Raw genomic sequence first — 21,390 nt, 5'->3', positions numbered from 1 at the left:
ATTTTTTAAAAGCCAAATTTGTTGAGTTTCTCTTTTTCTTTATTTTAAAGGCTGCTAAAGGAAAAGCTGGAACCAAAAGACGACAGTCGGCTAATACACCAGCTGTAAGTAATAACACATTTTATCATAAATGCTACCTCCGGTCGGAAATAGTTGGTGCACAAAAATTTTCAGTTTGGTCGGAAATACTTGGTGCATACAAGTTTCAAGTTTTATAAGGCAGTACTTTTGAAGGGAAATACAGGTTAACCAAATAATTATACTTAATTAAATTGACAATTGATTGTACGTAAATTCTTACAATGTATGATTAAATAAATATACAAAAAAATAATGCAAAAAGGTAAAACATCTATTTATTCAATTGTGTTAATTTACCTTTCAATTCTTCTAATATCAAAATTGAAGTGGGACGTTTTCCTTTTCTTTCTAGCTGTGCTTTTGACATATGCTGAAGTCTGTAATTGTTGCCACCATCAGCCAAAATTATTTATTCCATTGTCTCCTGCAATGTCAGAAAAATGTTCAACTTTGATTTTTCTAATTCTTGAAGGCTGGTTTCAACTGCTTTAATTAATTCATCAATATTCTTTGGAGCCTTTTGGTGTTGAATGTATTGGATTGTATTGAAGTAACCACGTCAAGCACATTCAGATCTGGACTGTTTGCAGGCTGGTTAACCAGTTCAATGTTTAGCCCTAATCTCTCAGATTCTTGTTTGAACACAGTCTGTTGGATGTACGTGTGGTTTAGCATTGTCTTATTGAATTATGATTCGTTGGGCAATGGATCCACTTGGCCATTTGTTCCATGTGGAAACAAGGACCTTTTCAACAAGGAATTCACGAATCTGAATTTTCGTGATTGTATCCATGACTTTAGTTACCATTGTTCCAGCAGGCCTGTTTCTGTTGTTACGTTTAGCCGCCTCTTGTTTAACAAATGGCCAAATTCCAATCTTCCCGTCAAAGTAACATTTGCGATGTGGATCCCAACGGGGTCGAGCCACAGCAGCAAGAAACATTACCTTTATAATGAAACGCTTGCTTTTAGTGGTTCTTAAAGGCTCCTGTTCGTCTTTGCCTAAATAAAATTTCCTTGCATTTTGCGTAATGTAAAACCATTTCTGATCAATATGTATAGCATCAAACATTTCTTTAAAAGTTCCTCGATTTAAATCCAACTGTGAATGGCAAAAATCAACACGACATTTCATGTTTTCTATCGTGAGAAGCGGTTTTACAGCATTTGAATGTGTCCGAATTTCGCCATCTTTCATCCTTGCAATCAACGTCGTCTTAGGTATTCCACATGCTTAAGCAGTAAACCTCAAAGTGGTTCTTTTTCTCAAGGGAATGGTGTTTATTTTTGCCAACTGTGAACTATAGTCCTTCTTTTTTCGACCACAGAGAAACTTACGGCTCAAAGAATCCATTGGCACCGATATATCGGACGAACTGTCTAGTGCTTGTGACCAAATTCTGCCTACAGTATTTCGTCCTATACCGAATTTTGTGGTAACATCTTTGATTGCACCCTGTTCTAGGATGTGCCCGTTAAACCTTTGTAGCAATGCTTGCAAAACTGCTGTTCGTCTTGAATTTGTCAATTCTCTCTTATCACTTTTGTTTTTACCTTCCACATTGGCATCAACAACATTCATCCAGACTTTTTTGCTATTGTGTCATATCGATGTTACTTATGACTTCTTGCCAGCGCTCTTTGTGTTCGCTACTGATGGAAGCAAGCAAATTCTCTCAGAGCTCTAACGTGTTTTCAGCAAATGGGTCTTCATTATAAGCTTGTATATATTCCTCATACTGTGCTTTATTTGGTTCCGTGAGACTAGGGATGTACGTTTTCCTGCACCCTCTTGGTATGTTTTTCCTGGCTACTTTCCAAATCAGGGATTGGAAGTTGTATTCACCTGGTGGTGGGGTGATGGTGTTGATGGCTTGTTCTAGATCAGAGATATAGCCTTCCCAGTTGTCCTTATGGAAATTGAACCGTGGCCTAGTCTGGGGTTTCTGTGGCCTAATGATAGGTCTTATATCAATAAATATGGGTCGGTGTTCAGTTTTTGGCACTGGGCTTCCCACAGTTTTTTCTAGATTTCCATAGTGCTTTGATGAAATAAATGCTAGACCAGGGTTATATCCCCGTCTCCAACGAGCACTTTGGAAGGATTTGGGATCCTTTGCATCGTGGAGAAGTTTGAGTTCATTTGCAGCAGCCCATGCCTCTACTGCTTCCCCATCACTGTTTGTCTCATTGTATCCCCAAGTGGTGCTATGGCTGTTAAAGTCACCAATGTATAGGCTCGCGTTGGAACTCTTGCATGTTAGCGGCCATGAAAAGGGGGTTGCTGGTGGTTTATACACGGATGTGATGTTGAGGTGTTCCATGCCCACCTGAAGTATCTCAAGGCCTCCTTCTGAGAAGTCAGTACTGGTTTTGATTATTTAAAAAAAAAAAAAAGCCTGGATGACAATAAAAAAGTTAAATTCAGAAAAAGCTCTTCAGTCCCGAATTGCAGCCGTGACACCCAACCAAGTAGTCCATCAGCTGCTACTGAATGGCAAACCGCAACAAAGAGAAAGAGGACAGAAAAAGAGAATGAAAGCCGAACAGCCATGTCATGCAAAACAGCAATGCCCATCTAGAACCATTCTCAGAAACCGAAATAACCGCAGCAATATCTCAACTAAAAAATGGAAAGGCATCGGGCCTTGATGGAATAACCACAGAGATGGTAACACACTTTGGAACAACTGTAAGAAAGTGGTTACTGATCCTAATAAGTAACTGCGTCATCCCTCAAACTCCCTAAAATCTGGAAAAAGGCAAGAGTAGTAGCCATCCTAAAACCTGGAAAAGACCCCACATCACCTAAGAGCTACCGACCTATCTCCCTACTGTGCATTCTCTATAAACTATATGAGCGCATGATACTTGCCAGAATAACGGAAAAAGTGGAAGAACAACTCTCAGCTAACCAAGCTGGCTTTAGACCAGGTCGGTCATGTTGTGGCCAGATTTTAAACCTGACCTAATTCATTGAGGATGGATTTGAGACCAAAAAAATAACAGGCACTGTGTTTGTAGACCTTACAGCAGCCTATGACACTGTCAACCATAGGGCACTCATACTAAAAGTAGCCCAAATGATACAAAACTCAGCATTGGTGAGCATAATTGAATGTCTTAGTAATCAGCGTTTCCATGTTGAGATGGATGGAAAAAAGAGTAGATGGTTTATCCAAAACAATGGCCTCCCACAAGGTTCAGTTTTGGCTCCAACCCTATTCAATATCTACACTAACGACCAACCACAATACCCCAATATACAAAGATATATATATGCCGATGACCTATGCATCGCCACTCAGGCAAATAGTTTTGACATCATAGAAGAAAGACTCTCTGATGCCCTAGCCACTCTCTCTAGGTACTACAAAAAGTGGTACTTAAATGCAAACCCAAACAAGACCCAGGTTTGCGCCTTTCATCTTAATAATCACCAAGCAAATTATTTACTATTTTCCAACTGCGCGTCAAGACTTCGTTTTTTTTTTTTGTTTTTTTTTTTTTAACAACCAACGATTTTTCTTTTTATTTACCCAAAACCACGCACACTTCCAAACACCCGGGCAAAGCCGGGTACCCCTCGCTAGTTTATATATAAAATAAATTACTAATTACATCAATTTTGAAAGTTAAATGAGATTATTACGGTAATATCTGAAATTCTAAGAAATATCCCATTGAAGAGATATTTTGGAATTTGTTGGCTCAGTAGAATACAAATTCATAAATTTGAGAAACTTTCAAGTATAATTATTATTATTAAACAAAATCAAAACTATTTTATTCTATAGAGTAAAACTCCTGCAAAGCGTGCCAAGAAAGGTACACCTGCCCGTTCTAAGTCTAAAGATTCAACTGCAGATAATGATTCTGAGCCAGCAGCTAATGAGGAAGAAAATGAACCGGAGGAGGAGCCAGAGCCGGAACCAGAACCAGAACCAGAGGAAGATTTTGATGAACCATCGGCACCTGAATCAGATAATTCAGATGATGAGGTAAAGTATCGATTGCTTTCAAATTTATTTATGAAAAACTTACAAGTTGTCTGACATCAAAACTGTAAATTACGTAACTTACAAAAAAATAAAGGTAAAAATGAACAATCTACTTGATTTATTAATTTGAAATGTTCAAGTTCATTTTGAGACAAAATCAAAGTAGAAATAATTTTGACACAGATTTGAACTCAGATTCTGTTTCTAGGAACGGCATACTAAGTGATTGACCCATGGTGACAGTAAGATATGGTGATGTTAATCATTGAATACATAAAGCAGGCTCTACTTTTTCAAAGAAAGGAAGTAAAAAGCACAGTGAGAGTTGGAAGATGTGTTATATGAATAAATATGATGTGAAAATGATATGATGGGTATATAAGTCTTAAAAACAGGTTTAGATTTGATGACCTCAGTGAAAGATTTTGGACAATATAGGGAAATGTGTGCAGAACAACAGTCTTTGATGATATGGTTACTTTGAAAGAATGAATGAGAGCACTTGAGTTAGTAGATGTAGAACAGTTGAAGTAGCAGGGGTTGGCCAAGGAAAACATGGAAAGAAATAAGTATGGGCTTGAGAGACAAAAGGCTGAGTAAAGTTCTGAGTGAAGGTAGGTTAGTTTGGAAATCAAGTCCGTTTAATGCCTGCAAGCATGTGAAACAGACATTTAATTGAATATGATGATTCATTTTTTGCCCATCAACTTAACTGAAGACATTCTTTTAATCAGTAAGCATTTTATTAGAATAAAGCAATTATGAATTATAACTTTTATCGATATAAAAAGAAAATTAAGTAAAAATGTATCGCCACTGTAAGTCTAGTGTAAGAGAGGTTAAATTGTCAACCACTTAACCATGAAGCCATTTACTGGTCTACATGTTTACCAGCCATAGTAGTGGTAACTTTTCTGTCTTTAAATTTCTCATAGGATTTCCAAATAGAAGAAAATGAGAAGAAAGTTAAAAAAGGACGGGGGCGTCCTCCAAAGGCAACACCAAAAAGGAAAGGAGCTAAGAAAGCAGCAGAGGTTTCTGATAGTGAGTCTGAGAAATCTGATAAGGATTTCTCTGCCGATGAACAGGATAAGGAAGATGATGATGATGAGGACGATGATGATTATGAAGAAGAAAAACCTAAATCAAAGGCGAAAGGAAAGAAGAAAACTACTCCAGCCAAAGGACGGGGTGCAGGAGGTCCAAAAAGAGGTATCTTCATTTTTCATTTCTCTTTTTTTTTATACTTTCTTTTTCTTTCATCATACATTAATTTAAAAAAAATTTTTTATTATTCATACCAAACAAGGCATATTACTACTGAAATGTAAGTGACTACTGTGAGTCCTACTGTTCATCCTTAGTGAGAGTTATAGAGCAAGATGTTTGTTTGTATTACATTTAAATTTCTGCATATTGGTACAGTCAAGGAGCCAAAGGCTAGTAGTTTGAGGAAAGGAACTATAAGTAAGTTGGTTGGAGCACATTCAAACAAACTCAGGAATGAAACATTGTGGTGATGAGACAGGAACTGGAGCTTGTTAGACAATGTAGGGCATATTAAATTAGGGTTTTATGGGGAGGGGGTACCCTATCTAAGAGACTAGTGATTGGTGCAGCAACCCAGATATGACAATAATACTTCATGTATGGCAGTGGTAGATGATAGCTTTGTAGAGATGTAGGATAGTGGCAGATGTAAGAAGTCTCTAGCACTGTCGAAGAAGCTCACTTTTCTTGCAGTTGCCATACCCTGGCAGTATCTTCTATTTGTTTCAATTCATGTTACCTGTGAATTAAGGATGTACAGATTAATCGGCGGGTAATCGGCCACATTACCGATTAATCAGTAATCAGACAATTAATCACTTTTCTCTTTCATATTAAATTTGAACTATTTCATGTCTGCCAAGTGACTCATCAGATGGCTTTGACACATTAACATAGTATCTGCTAATTTAACTTAATATTTGTTAAGTGTCTGGCCACTACTTTTGCCTTTATTAAATAAAATTGCACAATACAAAGTACAATTTCCAATTCTTAAATGATTATAACTAAGCAATTAAATAAGAAAAAAATAAATTACAAACCAACTACAAAGTACAAATTGTAATTCTTTAAGTGAATAACTATAAGTTGAAGTTCTGGACCTGCTGCTGCTCTACTTCCTCTTCTATTCTTGCTACTCACTTCCTCTGCTCTCATAGCTCCCTCAGTATTTAAAGTTGAATACCTTTAATTTGTAATGTATTTTCTCCACTCTCATGGCACGACCTGTTCCTTATTGGTTAATACACATTACCACCTTTACTAAAGAGCCTCTCACTCTCCACAGATCAAGGTGGTGCGCTTAAATATTTTGAAGCCAATTTACTTGCGAGTAGTGGTAAAACTACATAATCAAGTTCTTTTGTGCACTTATTGTGATTCTTGTATTTCTGTTATAGTGGCAGTCTTCAGGTTTAACTCCGCCTCTATTTGCTATGAGTTTTGATTTCTTACTGTAGGTTTTTTCAAAGCTAATTTCTCAAACAGAAAGAGATTTCACTTTGATCTTCTTGACCCTCAATAGAGCTTGAAGAAGTGTACGAGGTACCTTCAATAAGTTTTCAAACTTTTTTCATATGGACACTTTTATTGACAGTACACACATTAAACTCTATTCCCTTTCAAAGTAATCGTCTGGCTAGTGTTCCAACAACTTTTGGAAGTCCTCTTGTGTGAGTGTGTTAATGGCCCTCGTCACAGCCTCTTTCATCTCCTCAATGTCTCCTAACGACAGCTTCTAAGGTTTTCCTTGAGCTTAGGGAATAACCAAAAATCACAGGGAGCAAAGTCTGGACTATAAAGGAGGGTGAGGAACTATCTGGTTGACCATCTTGGTGCATTGTCCTGGTAGAAATTCCACGGATCCGATTTAAAGAATGCTGGCCTCTTCTGACAAAATCTCTTCCTGAACTCAAAACCTCAACATAATATTCCTTGTTGACTGTCTGTTCAGTGTAAACTCTGTGCCTAAAGATCATGCTTGTGCTGTCAAAAAAAGGATCATAAGTTTCTGGGTGGATTTACTCTCTCTCTTGGATCTGGGAGAGCCAGCATGCTTTCAATGGGAACTCTGTCCCTTGGTCTCTGGGTCATAGTAGTAAAGCTAGCTTTTATCATGGGTCATCAGAGCATCAAGAACTGCGGGATCTGAATCGATCAGCTCAACCATCTGTCATGCTCAACCTACTGTCATGACGACATCTTTCTTTCTGATCTACTCTGAGTACCCTTGAGACAAACTTCATGCAAATCTTCTGCATCTTCAGTTCGTCATGAATAATTGTGTGTACAGTTCCCACACTGACAGAAAACTATACACTTATTGTCTATAGACACACAATAGTCCTTATCCATGAAATTTTTTATTTGGCCTTTCAACTCTGGTGTTCTCCCTTTACTCCAACACCAATGCTCAATTCATACAAGATGGTCCAAAAGCTCTCTGAAGCATTTCATATGTTTCTGGCATTTTTTTTTCCCCCTCCAAGTTTAAAATGGAATTTTATAACATATCATTCTTCTAAATTATCCTCATGCGCAGATTGCATTTTTGAAAGCTGTGACAATCAGGTTTTAATAGGGTGTATTCTAATTCCTGCTTTAGCTGTTCATTTGAACTTGAAATCATAAAAATTGCTCAATTATCTATAAGATGTATAGCAATAACATACAGAATTTTCAAGAGTCTATGACAATTTTAAATGCCTGTACAAAAAAGTCTGGAAACTTATTGAAGACACCTTGTGTCCTGCTGATTCTGCTTCATTATCATCAGTAGTAAGTAGATGTAGAATCCAATTCCTAATAGCATTTTCCACGTCATTCTTTTGAAATTTGAATCTTGGATCTCGAAAAGTAGATGCACGCAAGTTTTTATCATTTAGATAGGATGAAAATCTTGTTTCCATTGATTCATTGAATTGTTCAACAGTGGTAAGGATTCCACTAAAGTCTAAAATATCAGAAATAGATTGGACAGCTTTTGAAAGAAATAATTTCAAAACTAAACTTGTAGGTATTATCGATATGGTTGAAGTTCTGTGACTTGCTTCTTTGGTGATTCTTCAAATGGACTCCGTAACAGGAAAAGTTTTTTTGAACAGGTCCCTATTGGTAAGTTAAGGTAGGAATTGTATTATCAACAGCATACATTACAAGAGCACTATCTGTTGTAGCTGTCAAAATGTCTATAGTCCATGAAATGCTGTTAATTTCAACAAGAGACAATTGAATTTTTGTTTTACTTTTGTAAATATATCAAATTATTTTGCAGTGAATATGGTTGAATATCAACAGCAGTCATTTCTCTTAGCAGATAATGAATCTGTTTTGACCTGTGATCATTAATACCTCAAACTTTCTTCTTGGGCAATATTGAACCTATAGTAGTTTGGTGTTTCGCTGGAGGCTCGTAGTGGCTGCCACTTGTTCCTGGAATGTCTGTCTGAATATTCATAGTGCTTCCTTTTCTTACCTGCAACTTTTGCTTCTTTTGGATGAACCTTTCTAAAATGGTTTAACATAGTAATCATAAAAGTTTTTGCTGATTTGTCACCGTTTGATGTGATGGTTTAACATAACTTGCAGAGAGCTGTATTTTTATTCTTGAGACTGACATCTAAATACCTCCAGCAAAAACTGGTTGCCATCATGGTTGAAGGTTTAATAAACTTTTTGCTTATTTAAATTATGTCTGATATTTAATTAGTAATTTATCTAAATAAAATATACATTATCTAAACCAGAAAAATAAAAATATATATAACGGTAGCAAAAGTTAAAAAATGACGAACAAGAGTATAACTGAAAAATGCTTTATTTTAAGTTCGCACATGATCACAATTTACTGTACAATTCCTCAACATGAAAACTGCAAGATGAAGTAATAATTTTCTTTGACAAATGATTTAAAGTAAAAACTTGTTAATTTGATGGGAAGAGAAAGAAGGAAAATTTTCGATATGCTTACATCTATTTACCTCAAATTCAGCAGAAAAGTCTACATGTTAACAATGTGTCATGTCTGCTATTTGATATGTTGTAGACAATGCATGTCTCTCCACAAAATTTTCACTAGCAAGCAAAAAGGAGTTAACTTATCTTCATTTACAATATAATTTAATTAATATCATTCATGACAACAAAATTTGCTAATAAATCGGCATTGCAAAACCTATTAATCGGTAATCGGCTGATTATCAAAGGCTGATTAATGAGTAATCAGCCAATCTGCTAATCAGTACATCCCTACTGTGAATGTTAGGCTGAGAATGATGTTGAATCTTCGAGCATGGTATTATTAACCATGATAATCGGTGGTTGAAAAAGTTTCTTACAGTTAGTAAAAAGAATGAGTTACTGTTGATCACCTTCGTATAAGTCTACAATAGCACTTCAAAGAAATAGTTTGAATCAATTTTATGAGCGCTATAAAATAAGCAAAACAAAAGATCGACCTTTTGATCGACACCAAACATGTTTCCAACCAAACATAAGAAAACAGTTGTTTGGTTTCTCGTCACAAGATTGATTTTTAATATAGAGATGGATTTATTTTAAGAAAGGGGTCTTAAAATATGTTTAAATACAATATTTTAATTTATACAGATTTCATTTTTATTATTATAGTCAATTCTCTGTTGATTATTATATTGTATGCAATATATATATTAGTGATTTCAAAAGTAAATAAAAATGAAATGACTGGTGTCATCAGCTAAAATTGAAACCAAAACATGCAGTGCTCCAGCCTTAATTGTTACCGTCTGACCTAAATCTATAAGCATAAAAAAAATTTTATAAATAAATTGTTTAATCTATAAATGTACATTCACATATGCATTCAAGAACACTATATCAAATTTTTTTTTCAATTTCAACTCGTTAGCAGTCATTTTTACTGGTTAAAGACCAAATTGAATTTGTTTCTCCGGTCCAAATCCCCTATATATCAAGTTTCAAGTTTGTATGTCAAAAGTTCACAGAGTAGTTTCATAGAGAATATTCCTCAAAAGTGACATTTTAACGATATTTATACGTAATTTAATAAACGCTGAGTCATGTCACGTGACCTTGACGTCACCAAGCTGTAATGGCGGTCTGTATATAAAAACATTTCATATAATAAGAGGTTGTTATCAATAAAAAGGCGACTATCATACAATTTAAAATATTAACTTTCACATTATGAAAACGTTACCAAAGTTATTAGCAGGTTAAAAATAGTTAGATACGATAGTTAAACAAAAAAAAAAAGCCGAAAATGTAAAGTAAAAACAAAAAAATATGCTTAAAAAAATATTAACGATCAATGTTTTTACAAAAAAACAGCCAAACGCCATTTTCTTTTTTAGTAACACTATTTCTCTTTAGAGTAAGGAAGACAAAGAGAGAGAGACACACAAACAGAGAGAGAGAGATGTCTAGACAGGAAACGAGATTTGTTTTACTATGTTTTAAAATGTATACATTACATATACGAAAATGTGAGTGAATGGATTTGATCACATACCAGGCATAAATCCTCCTTATTTTCGAGTAACGTTTGTTTTCATATTCCAAAAATCACGTCTGAACTAAAATCATTATTATTTAGAAGGCCATCCTTATTTTCGAGTGACGTTTGTTTCTCTAAAGCTTGACATGCAAAGCATGGCCTCCTCTTTATTTTCTTAGTGGGGGTGGGGGTGAAAGATGAGACTGCTTGAATTCTAAGAAAGTTACTACACTTTGATCTTAGCCAAAAAACCAAGTAACCGTCTTATACAGCTTAATTTTCTACCGAGCATTATCTTCTATTATAAAAAGATGCATAATTTATATTTATCGATTACTACATTGAGACAAGATGTCATATTCCAAAAATCACATCTGAACTAAAAACATTATTTAGAAGGCCATCCTTATTTTCGAGTGACGTTTGTTTCTCTAAAGCTTGACATGCAAAGTGGGGAGGGGGGGGCGAAAGATGAAACCGCTTGAATTCTAAGAACAGATACTGCACTTTGATCTTAGTCAAAAGACCAAGTAAAAAAAAGATGCGTATTATATATTTATTCCAAACATCACACATCGCTAAACTGCTGATTCCAAATTCTTAAATAAAAAAATTTAGAAAGCCATTCTTAGTATTGGGAGGTTATGTTTTTTATATAATCTTCAGTTAAGGAGGAAGGGTTTTAAGGAATTCATATAAAAGTATTATGTACTAGCAGATTACCCGACGTAGGTGGAAATATATTGAATGTTTCCTAGCAGAATACCCAGTGTTGCCTGGGATCGGATAAGATCGGTTGATATAGGTACTAGCCTAATACCCGGCGTCGCCCAGGATTGTATTACATAGCTGTACTAGCAGAACACCCGACGTAGCCCAGGATTGGATAAAATTGGTGTATATGTACTAGCAGAATACCCAGCGTCGCCCGGGATTGTATGACATAGCAGTAGCATTGAAAAAATTTGGTTGATATATGTACTAGCCAAATACCCAGCATCGCCCGGGATTGCATTACATAGGTGGATATATGTACTAGCAAAATATCTGGCATAGCCCCGGATTGAATGATGTAGGTGTATATGTAGTAGCAGAAACGCCTGCGTCGCCTGGGATTGTATGACATAGGTGGATATGTACTAGCAGAATACCATACGTCGCCCGGGATTGTATGGCATAGGTGAAGTATAGGTCCGCATGACAATTTTGAAGATGCTTGTGCTGTATAGGTCCGATTTGACAATATCGAAGGTGCTTGTGCAGTATAGGTCCGATTTGAAAAATTTTAAAGTTGCTTATGCAGTATAAGTCCGATTTGACAATTTTGAAAATGCTTGTGCAGTATAGATCCGATTGGACAATTTTGAAAAGTACTTGTGCAGTATAGGCTGATTTGATATTGTGAAAGTGCTTGTGTAGTATAGGTCTGACTCGACAATTTTGAAGGTGCTTCTACACTACAGGTTCAATTTGACAATTTTGAAGATGGGTTACTTTTTTTTTTACACGGTGATCACCACTTATCAAGGCCTGGAAGCCACTCAGGGATAAGGGTTATTGCAAGTACATTGCGTTAGTGTGGAGATTTGATGAAGTGTTTAATTAAGGGGGCGGTTCATTAGGAATTTGTTAACATTGGACTTGAAGACATCCAAGTTGTAGTCCGGAGGGAAGCAGGCAGACGGAACAGAGTTCCACAGGCGTGCAGTTCTAAGAAAGAAGCTTTATTCATGGAATCCGCATTTTGATTTAGGCACAGATAAAGTCTATTTTGTACTCTGTCAAGGCAGGATAGGCTGTTTTTAGCAGCTCTTGCCCAGATATGGCAACAGTATTCCATCCTTGGACGTACTTGGCTTTTATATAGATAGAGAATTGGATCAGTAGTGAGATATCTTCTGGAGCGGTAGAAGGATCCCACCATCTTTCCAGCGACCTTGGCAACAGACTTGATGTACGTGTTCCATTTCAGATCAGGAGTAAAGGTCAAACCCAGAAGCTTGTCAAAACACGGGGCCTCACCCAGACGAGAGCCATCCATCACAATTGATGCCAGCTGGGGATCAGAGCGTTGATGATGTAAGGATAGGAGTTTGGTTTTGGATGCATTAAAGGTAACCAGCCACATCTTCCCCCACTGAACCACGCGCTCAAGATCAGAGGAGAGAGAATCAGAGAACTTTGTCATTTACAGCCTTTGATGTGTTGCCGTAGATGGTCGTGTCATCAGCATAGATGTCAACGAATGATTTAAGTATGTGTTTAGGGAGGTCATTGATGTAGATCAGGAAGAGAGTTGGGCCCAGGATTGACCCCTGAGGGACTCCAGCATTTATATTGCAGGCCTCCGATTTTTGTCCATCTACCACTACTCTTATGAGTCTATCGGAGAGAAATGATTTAATGATTGAGAAAACATTTCCAGTTATACCGTAGCTGGAAATCTTGTGAAGTAGACCCTTATGCCATACCTTGTCGAAGGCCTTTGATATGTCAAGAGAAATTGCCCTAGAAAGGAAGCCTTTGTCAAGAGATTCACTAATCCTGTGGGATATAACCGTCAGCACATCTGCGGTAGATCTTGCAGAGCGGAAACCATATTGTGTGTCACTAAGAAGGTTATTCCTGCTGAGGTGGTTGACTATTTCTCTATTTAATATGGATTCCAGCAACTTACTCATAACACACAGGAGACTTATTGGTCTGTACTGAGAGGGAGATGACTTATCACCTGAATTCTTAAATACAGGGCAAACTGATGAGGTCTTCCAGGGAGTCGGAAAGCACTTCTTAAGGCAGCGCTTAAATAGTTTCGTAAGTATGGGAGCAAGTTCTGGTTGAAGCTTTTTTAACACTATAATTGGGATGCCATCAGGGCCAGTTGCTTTACTGAATCTAGGTTCTTTATTAGCTTGGCGACCTCATGCACGGATATTTGTATGTTACCTAGCTTGTTCTGTGTTATAGGAGGAAATATGGGGAGTTGATGGCCTTCGTCGCATAGTGTAGAATTAGCTGCAAAGTTCTTTGGGAATACCAAATGCTTCATGTAGGTCACCAAAGTCAAGCAACATTGCCTGTGTCATTATCAGATGGGTGACTACTTGCAAATACAAAATGCCTGATGTAGATCACCAAAGTTGAGCAACATGTTCTTGGTCATTATCAGATGGGTGACTACTTGGGAATACCAAATGCTTTACGTATATCACTTAAGTTAAGCAAAATTTAGCTTGGTCAATATCAGATGAGTAACTACTTGGGAATACAAAATGCTTTATGTAGATTACCAAAGTTAAGCAGCATGGAGTCTGGTCATTATCAGATGGGTGACTACTTTGGAATAACAAATGCTTTGTATAGATCTCTAAAGTTAAGCAACATTATCTTGGTCATTAACAAATGGGTGACTACTTGGAAATACTAAATGTTTTATGTAGATCACCAAAGTAAAGCAACATTTTCTTGGTCATTACAGATGGGTGACTACTTGGGAATATTAAATAATTTATGTATATCACTAAAGTTATGCAACATGGAGTCTGGTCATTATCAGATGGGTGACTACTGAGGAATAATAAATGCTTTATGTAGATCAGCAAAGTTAAACAACATACAGTCTGGTCATTATCAGATGGGTGACTACTGGGGAATAATAAATGCTTTATGTAGATCACCAAAGTTCAGCAAAATGTAGACTGGTCATTATCAGATGGGTGACTACTTGGAACACCAAAGGCTTTATGTACCTCAACAAAGTTAAACAACATGGAGTCTGGTCATTATCAGATGGGTGACTACTTGGGAATACCAAATGCTTTATGTAGATCAGTAAAGTTAAGCAACGTGTTCTTGGTCATTATCAAATGGATGACTACTTGGGAATATAAAGTAATTTATGTATATACCTAAAGTTAAGCAACATGGAGTATGATCATTATCAGATGGGTGACTACTTGGGAATATCAAATGCTTTATGTAGATCACCAAAGTTAAACAACATTGTTTTGGTCGTATATATATATATATATATATATATATATATATATATACTAGCAGAATACGCAGCGTCGCTTGGATTATATGAGGGTGGTAGAAAGTTTTTCCTGGAAATGTCTTAAACAATTTTCAATCTCAAAATTACTTTATTTGTGAAGTCGATTCTGGATATGGCTGAAACTGTTTACGATCTCAAAATTAGATTAATTCATATATATTGTTGGTTTTCTATGAAAGATTACTAGACCAATTTCTGTAGGGGTGATCCATATTTTTTGAATTTTTAATGTTATCCGGGAATTATGTTATGGCTGTGGTGGGGAGGAGAAAGAAGCATGATTATGTTAATTTTAAACAAGCTCTTGAGTTCTCTTTTGGGGTTGTTATAGAGAGAGTAATGTCCGTTTTGCGGTTACAAAGCAATGTCCCACAATGTCATATTCCAAAAATATAGAATATCTATGGAATCATATTCCGGAAAAGACATAATTTCTCTTACTATTATTAGTAATACACACGGACGAAAAAACGCTTTGGATAATCACAGATTTCAAGGTAGTTCTACTAAAATAGCCATATTTTTTAAACCAAAGCACTTCAAGTCTTCAAATTACTACTGTTTTGTTCGGAAATGAATATACTTTCAAATGAATTAATAAATATGAATGTACATTATATATTTTAAGAGTTTTAACCAAATAAAGTGATAAAAATGTGAACGTCATAAAATGGCGTTTTCGGTAAGGTTTTGTAATGACCCCCCCTGTTTTCTAAAGGTCCGTACCGTGATTGTATGAAGAATTTCGTCATGAAATTTGGGAACCAATTAGAAGAGGTGTTAATCTTAATACTGTCAAGTGTCCGAAATATTTTTGACCATTTCTTTTTTTGTCGTGTTAAAAATAAGATTTTAATATGACGAGTATTGAACATTTTGAAAAAAAAATTCTTCGGACACCCAGTAGTAAGTAAATCAATCTTTTTACTATCTTTATCAATTAAAAGTATTGTTTTATGTTGAGTAGGACCGCGGTAATTGATAATTTAAAAGGACCTACCCGAAAAAAAAAATTGTTTCTTTTTAATCGAATTTGGTCAAATGAAGTTTAAGCAGCAGCAGCAGCAGCTCCAGCCTGTAGAATCAGCGATAGCACAGTTGTAAACAAACACGCGTTCTTTAATTTTTATTCAAGAACGAATTAAGAAAAACATGAAAATATGAATATAAATGTTCTTATGTTTAATTAGAGCTATTTTGTTATCAGAATAACATTAGTTTAGAACTATTCGGTTTTCAGACTATATAATAACAACAATCCTAACCAATTCGGCATTATAAATCTGTTGCAATTTCTCACAAATCTCGTCAAATTTAAAAACATGGTTAAAAAAACAAAAACTTTTGTAGATATATAGCTTGCATGCACTTTTATTCTTTAAATTAGTTTTGAACAGCGAATTAAAACAATGTTTTACTGCGAACAGCCACAAATGTTTTTTTTTTTCAAAATCAAAATAAGTATCAAAATCTCGTTTATACATAGATTCGAAAAAGTTGTCAAAAAACAAATATATAACAAATAAATGTTATCAAAGGCAAGATAAGTTACTTTTCTACCAAACTGGATATATTTTTTGTGTTTTTATTCAATGTAACATGTTTATTCAGCTCGAAAAAAATACAGTGTTTACCGTGGAAAATTAAAAATGGCGCCCGGCCCGACTCTCTTTGACACGGTAAGTTTGAGAAAAGGAGTTAAAAATAAAAAAAAAACTATACAAAATACTGTTAAAAACTCACCGAATATATGTCAGCCTATGTCACGGTAACATATATTGAGCGAGTTTCTAGCAGTATTTTGTCTACTTTTTTATTTTTAACTCTTTTCCCCAAACTTACCGTTTCAAGAGAGTCGGGCGGGCGCCATTTTAAATTTTCCAAAACATCGGTAAACACTGTTTTCAAGCTGAATAAACATGTTACATTAAATAAAAAGACTAAAAAATTATCCAGTTAGGTAGAAAAGTAACTTGCTTTTGATAACATTTATTTGTTATATATTTGTTTTTTTGACAACTTTTTCGAATCTATGTGTATAGTAATACAAACCCTCAAAATCTATATCAATATTCTTGAAATTTTAAAAGCAGTTCGAAAACACATCAAACTACAATTAGGAAGCTTTTTATTTCGTTATTTTTTTTTCTACTTATTAAGCGAAAGATATTTTTACAACCTGCTCCAGCGTAGTATAAACGGCCTATGGAATTAACACCTTCAACCTCGAAAATAGAAATCAACAAATTTTTGAACGCTCTTTTTGAAAAAAAGCTCTCTTAACTTCACCTCTAATATAAATTATGTGTGGCAAGTCTCCTCCTAAAACACTCTTTAACCCTAACAATAACACTAAGTTCGAGTGGCAAGCCCCCCCCCCCCCCAACAAAATACCTCTGTAAGCCACATACAAGCATCTAAAACAAACAAACAAAAAATAGATCCTTCCTTAAAGAAAAATACACATAAAAATAAATTGGTTAACTGTCCTAAAATGCTAGAACGGCCAGGAAATGATGAATTATTTTACATTAAATTTTTATGAAACTAACCGCTCCCCCCTCTAATATTGTTTTTGTTAGCTTTGTCTCTGTCAAGTTTTCAGTATGTTCACACATAATTTTCCTTAGCCCTACAATTAATTCAAAGTCCGAATGGCAACCCTCCCCATATTCTCATTGCATAGAAACCCTCTTAAAACTACACATAATCATCTTAAAAAAAAAAAAAAAAAAAAAGCATGCATATTTTCCCATAGAAAAAAAAAAACAGTTAACTGCCCTAAAATGCTAGAATGACCTGTAATAGGAAATTATTTTACATTCAATTCTAAAATAATTTGTTTATCTTTCATTAAAGTTTTTCATGGCATTTTATACATAATTTCCTAAAAAGGTAGAATCACATTTTGGAGGGGTGGTCAGAAGGAGTTGAGTGGGGTTAAACAGAAGGTGTTAATCTACAATAATACCAAAGAAATATTGCAATATATTCATTTTTAAATGGTCTTATGTTTAGATTTAAGTTTTTTGTACATAAAGCACATTACAATTCAACTTTGAGTTCTCCAACTTCTTTTCTGTTTATGGATACATGGCATTTTTAAGGAATTGCTGCATATTTATGCACATTTACTGCAGATTATTTGGAAACCATAAACTTTGGGAGATTTTCAGTTGCATATTCTGATTCCTTGTACAAAAATACACTTATATGGTAAATTTCATTTCTTAGTCTTGTGTTTTAACAAAGATATGACATTTTTACTGAAAAAGTAGTGTAAAAAATGTGACGAAACGCATATGGTCTTAAAGAGGGAAAAATATCCAAACGTGTGAGGCACAAAAATAGCCATAACTTCCTTAATTTTAATCAGATTTAAAAAATTTAAAAAGATTCTTTCTTAGCTCATCAAGCTCTTTCTATGCATACCAATATTGAAATATTTCAAGCTATTTCAATTTTTTCATGTGTATTGCTACTATTATGCTGTTGGTATGTGGGAGGGAATAACTACATTAATATTGAAATTCGTGTCAATGCATAAAATTGCCTAATCAAAATCCGTGTCAATGCATAAAATTGCCTAATCAAAATCCGTGTCAATGCATTTCTATACTTACTAGGAAAACCTGCTCAGTTATGTTCCAGAAATGATGTCATTTCACTTTAAAATATGGCATCGGTATTCGGGAGAAATAGAACACAGTAATGTGGAATTTTGTAGTGAAGCAAGGGTTGCCTAATCTCTAAACTTGACAAATTTGTGTATTTGTTTGTAAAACCTACTGAGTAATCTTCAGAAAATGAAGTATTTTTCAAAAAACATTTGGTGTCGGTAGTGGGGAATTAAAATCAAACACAATAATGTGAAATTTGATAATGAAGCAAGGGTTGTCTAATCACTAACTGTATCAATGCGTTTATGCATTAATTTGAAAATCCTAGTGAGACATTGTTAGAAAATGTCATAATTTTTCTTACAATTTTAGTGCTGATAGTGACAAAGGAAAAAACCCAGTAATATTGAAATTTATGATGAAACAATGGTTGCCTAATTCTTAACCAAGATGATGTATTTATGTACTAATTTGGAAAGTCTAATGATCTTTCTAAAAAAATTTTCAGCTTTCTTAAAATTATGGTAGCCTTGGTGGTAAGAGAAATTATTTAACATGTTGTACAATACCTGTCGATAGTATATGAAATTGTATTATGTATGTTTTTTTAATTACCCGTCCAAGGGTAGGTAAAATTATTTTAAATATGTGTTGTATATTATCCATCCCCGCAAAGGAAACATTATTTCATATATATGGTATAAATTATTTATCCTAGATAAGTTACAATTATATGATACGGGTAATACCCGTCCTAGGGTAGGTAAAATATTCTTTTGCTCGAAAAAGCTAATGATACATAGACATTAAAAATGCTCTATCCGAAAAATAACAAATAGGTTCAAAATCAGCTTCAATTTTCTCATTGTTTATACGGTCCCGAGCAACACCGGGTAGTCGCACTCTTTTTTTTTTTTTTCACACTTTAATTTCCAACTTTGCCTCAACGGTTCGGGTTCGATCCTCATACTTACCTACTGAAACATCCCCCCCCCATCCCCGGGAGTTTTGATTTACTCAAGTAAAACCGTCCTCTCATGACGACGACTGGTTGTACGCATGCGTCAGATAATGTCATGATCTGATTTAGTTTAAATAGTTGAAGAACTGACTAAATTTCATGTACGTCGCATTAGCTCAGTTGGTTAGAGCGTTGGTTCATTATCTAAACGTTCTGGGTTCGAATCGTGGTGTGAGATGTCTTTTTTTTCTTTTTTTTTTTTTCGATTTTTTAAATTTAAATATTGAACCAGTTTTATTTAAGCCATTTTTCACATAATGTCCGTTTTTCTGTTTTTTTTTTTTTTTTTTTTACTTTGCTTATTCTTAGGTTTTCATTAACACCCCCCCGACTGACCACACACACCCAAAAACACCCGGGTACCCACCGATCTTTTTAATTTTAATATCGAAACAGGCTTATTTAAGCCATTTTTCACATGGTTTTTTTTTACGTTCGTTTTTCCGTTTTCTTTTTTGTTTTTGTTTTTTCGATTTTTACATTTAACATCGTTCGTTTGACTTACGTTAGTTTTTTTGTGTTTTTTTTTTTTTTTTTTTTTTCGTTGTTTTGATTACCCTGGGTTCGAATGACACTGAAACTATGAGTTCAGGTTGTGTGGTTTAGGACAGCTTTTTTTTTTTATTGAACTGTATTCTATAAAATATTATCTTAGAAATGCATTCTTACTTTGAGAATAATTATTGGTCAAGATATGACTTGTCTTCTTTTGCAAATAATTATCAACTTTGTCTTGAACACTGTATGTCATGAACATGTGTTATCTAATTAAACTTCACGGCATTATAGTAAAAATATTACTCCTCTTTTGAAGAAACTGATTCAAAATCTACTAAATCTAAAAGAACAAAAGTTAATTTTTTTTTTTTAATATATTTTTACAATTAAGAACAAATTCTTTTTTATCTTAAATATTACTTTAACATTTTTTTATAACATTCATATCTTTAGGTACTACTCGGCGTTCCGCTGGTGCTGCTCGAGGTGGCCGGCGGCAAAGCAAAGCTCCTGTGAAAGTCAGTGCAGACAGCCTTTCCTCATCTAGTGATAGGTATGCTTCTTATTTATCTTCTGAAATAAATTATTATTGGTCGTAATTTGCAACATAAATTAATGATGATTAATATTAATAAACAATTTTTAAAGTTTGTCTATTTCTCAATTTTTTATCCATAAATTTCCTGATACAATATCTATATTTCATTTTGACTAGCCAGTTTTTATGGATTGTGCTACCATGTTATTCAAAATAATAAAATGTAATTTGTATTCATCTTTTCAAAAAATACTTAAATCCAACCAAGAATACTTTTCAGATGGATGCATCTTTATTCTCAACAGAAAATTCAACTTTTAATACTGCCAATAGTAAATACTACTAATAATGCATTATTGGGTTTATAATTCATAAATAATCTATCATATATATATATATATATATATATATATATATATATATATATATATAAAAGGCAAAATGTGTGTGACCATTTCGTATATGTCTCGCAAAGGCTTTTTTCGCACACGGTCCCGGGGGGGGGGGTACGATCGCTTAGAACTATTTATATACCCCCTAGATAATAATATCTAGGATTTATGAACGCGGGTCGCCTCTAGATTAATTTACGTTGACTTTTATGAGATTCGCGCTATTTTGCTGTGTCACCTGTTTGTCCTGCTTTTTAGTATAAATAAAGTGAAACTAAATTCAAACGGTGCGTTCTCGGCATCGCACCGGGAAACCTCCAGAAGTAATCAGCTTTGATCAATGTGGGGCCAAACTCCTTATATCAAACAGTTGCTATTCAATCTGGACGATGGGAGCTGGTTTTCCCCTCCCCAACATCTTGGGAGAAAAAAACAGTCAAAGTTGGGTAAACAAACTGCTACTTCTATTTGACCTCCGGAGTTTTGATTTACCCAAAGCCACACACACCACCAAACACCCGGGCAATGCCGGGTACTCCCTGCTAGTCAATAATATAGGAACAGATGCAAAAATATAGAATATCCCTGGAAATTTTAAAAGTTCATTGTCAAATCAAGCATCATGTATCACCAAT

At 34.8% G+C, this 21,390-nt stretch overlaps 1 protein-coding gene across 1 annotated transcript in view; it reads left to right on the top strand.

Moving 5' to 3' along the window:
- Positions 1-21,390, top strand: part of LOC145245967 (uncharacterized) — a 163,415-nt gene that overhangs the window by 99,989 nt on the left and 42,036 nt on the right. Inside the window, exons 5-8 of the mRNA XM_080107747.1 lie at positions 51-104; positions 3,879-4,082; positions 5,018-5,294; positions 20,279-20,378. Of these exons, the coding sequence (XP_079963873.1) occupies positions 51-104; positions 3,879-4,082; positions 5,018-5,294; positions 20,279-20,378 (635 nt within the window). The remainder of the gene's footprint in view (positions 1-50; positions 105-3,878; positions 4,083-5,017; positions 5,295-20,278; positions 20,379-21,390) is intronic.

The sequence above is a fragment of the Euprymna scolopes genome, chromosome 23 (genome assembly GCF_053919585.1).
Source record: "Euprymna scolopes isolate OS-2025 chromosome 23, ASM5391958v1, whole genome shotgun sequence".
NCBI lineage: Eukaryota > Metazoa > Mollusca > Cephalopoda > Sepiida > Sepiolidae > Euprymna > Euprymna scolopes.
Note: the sequence above shows the minus strand (reverse complement) of the source record. Positions and strands in the feature narration are given on the sequence as shown.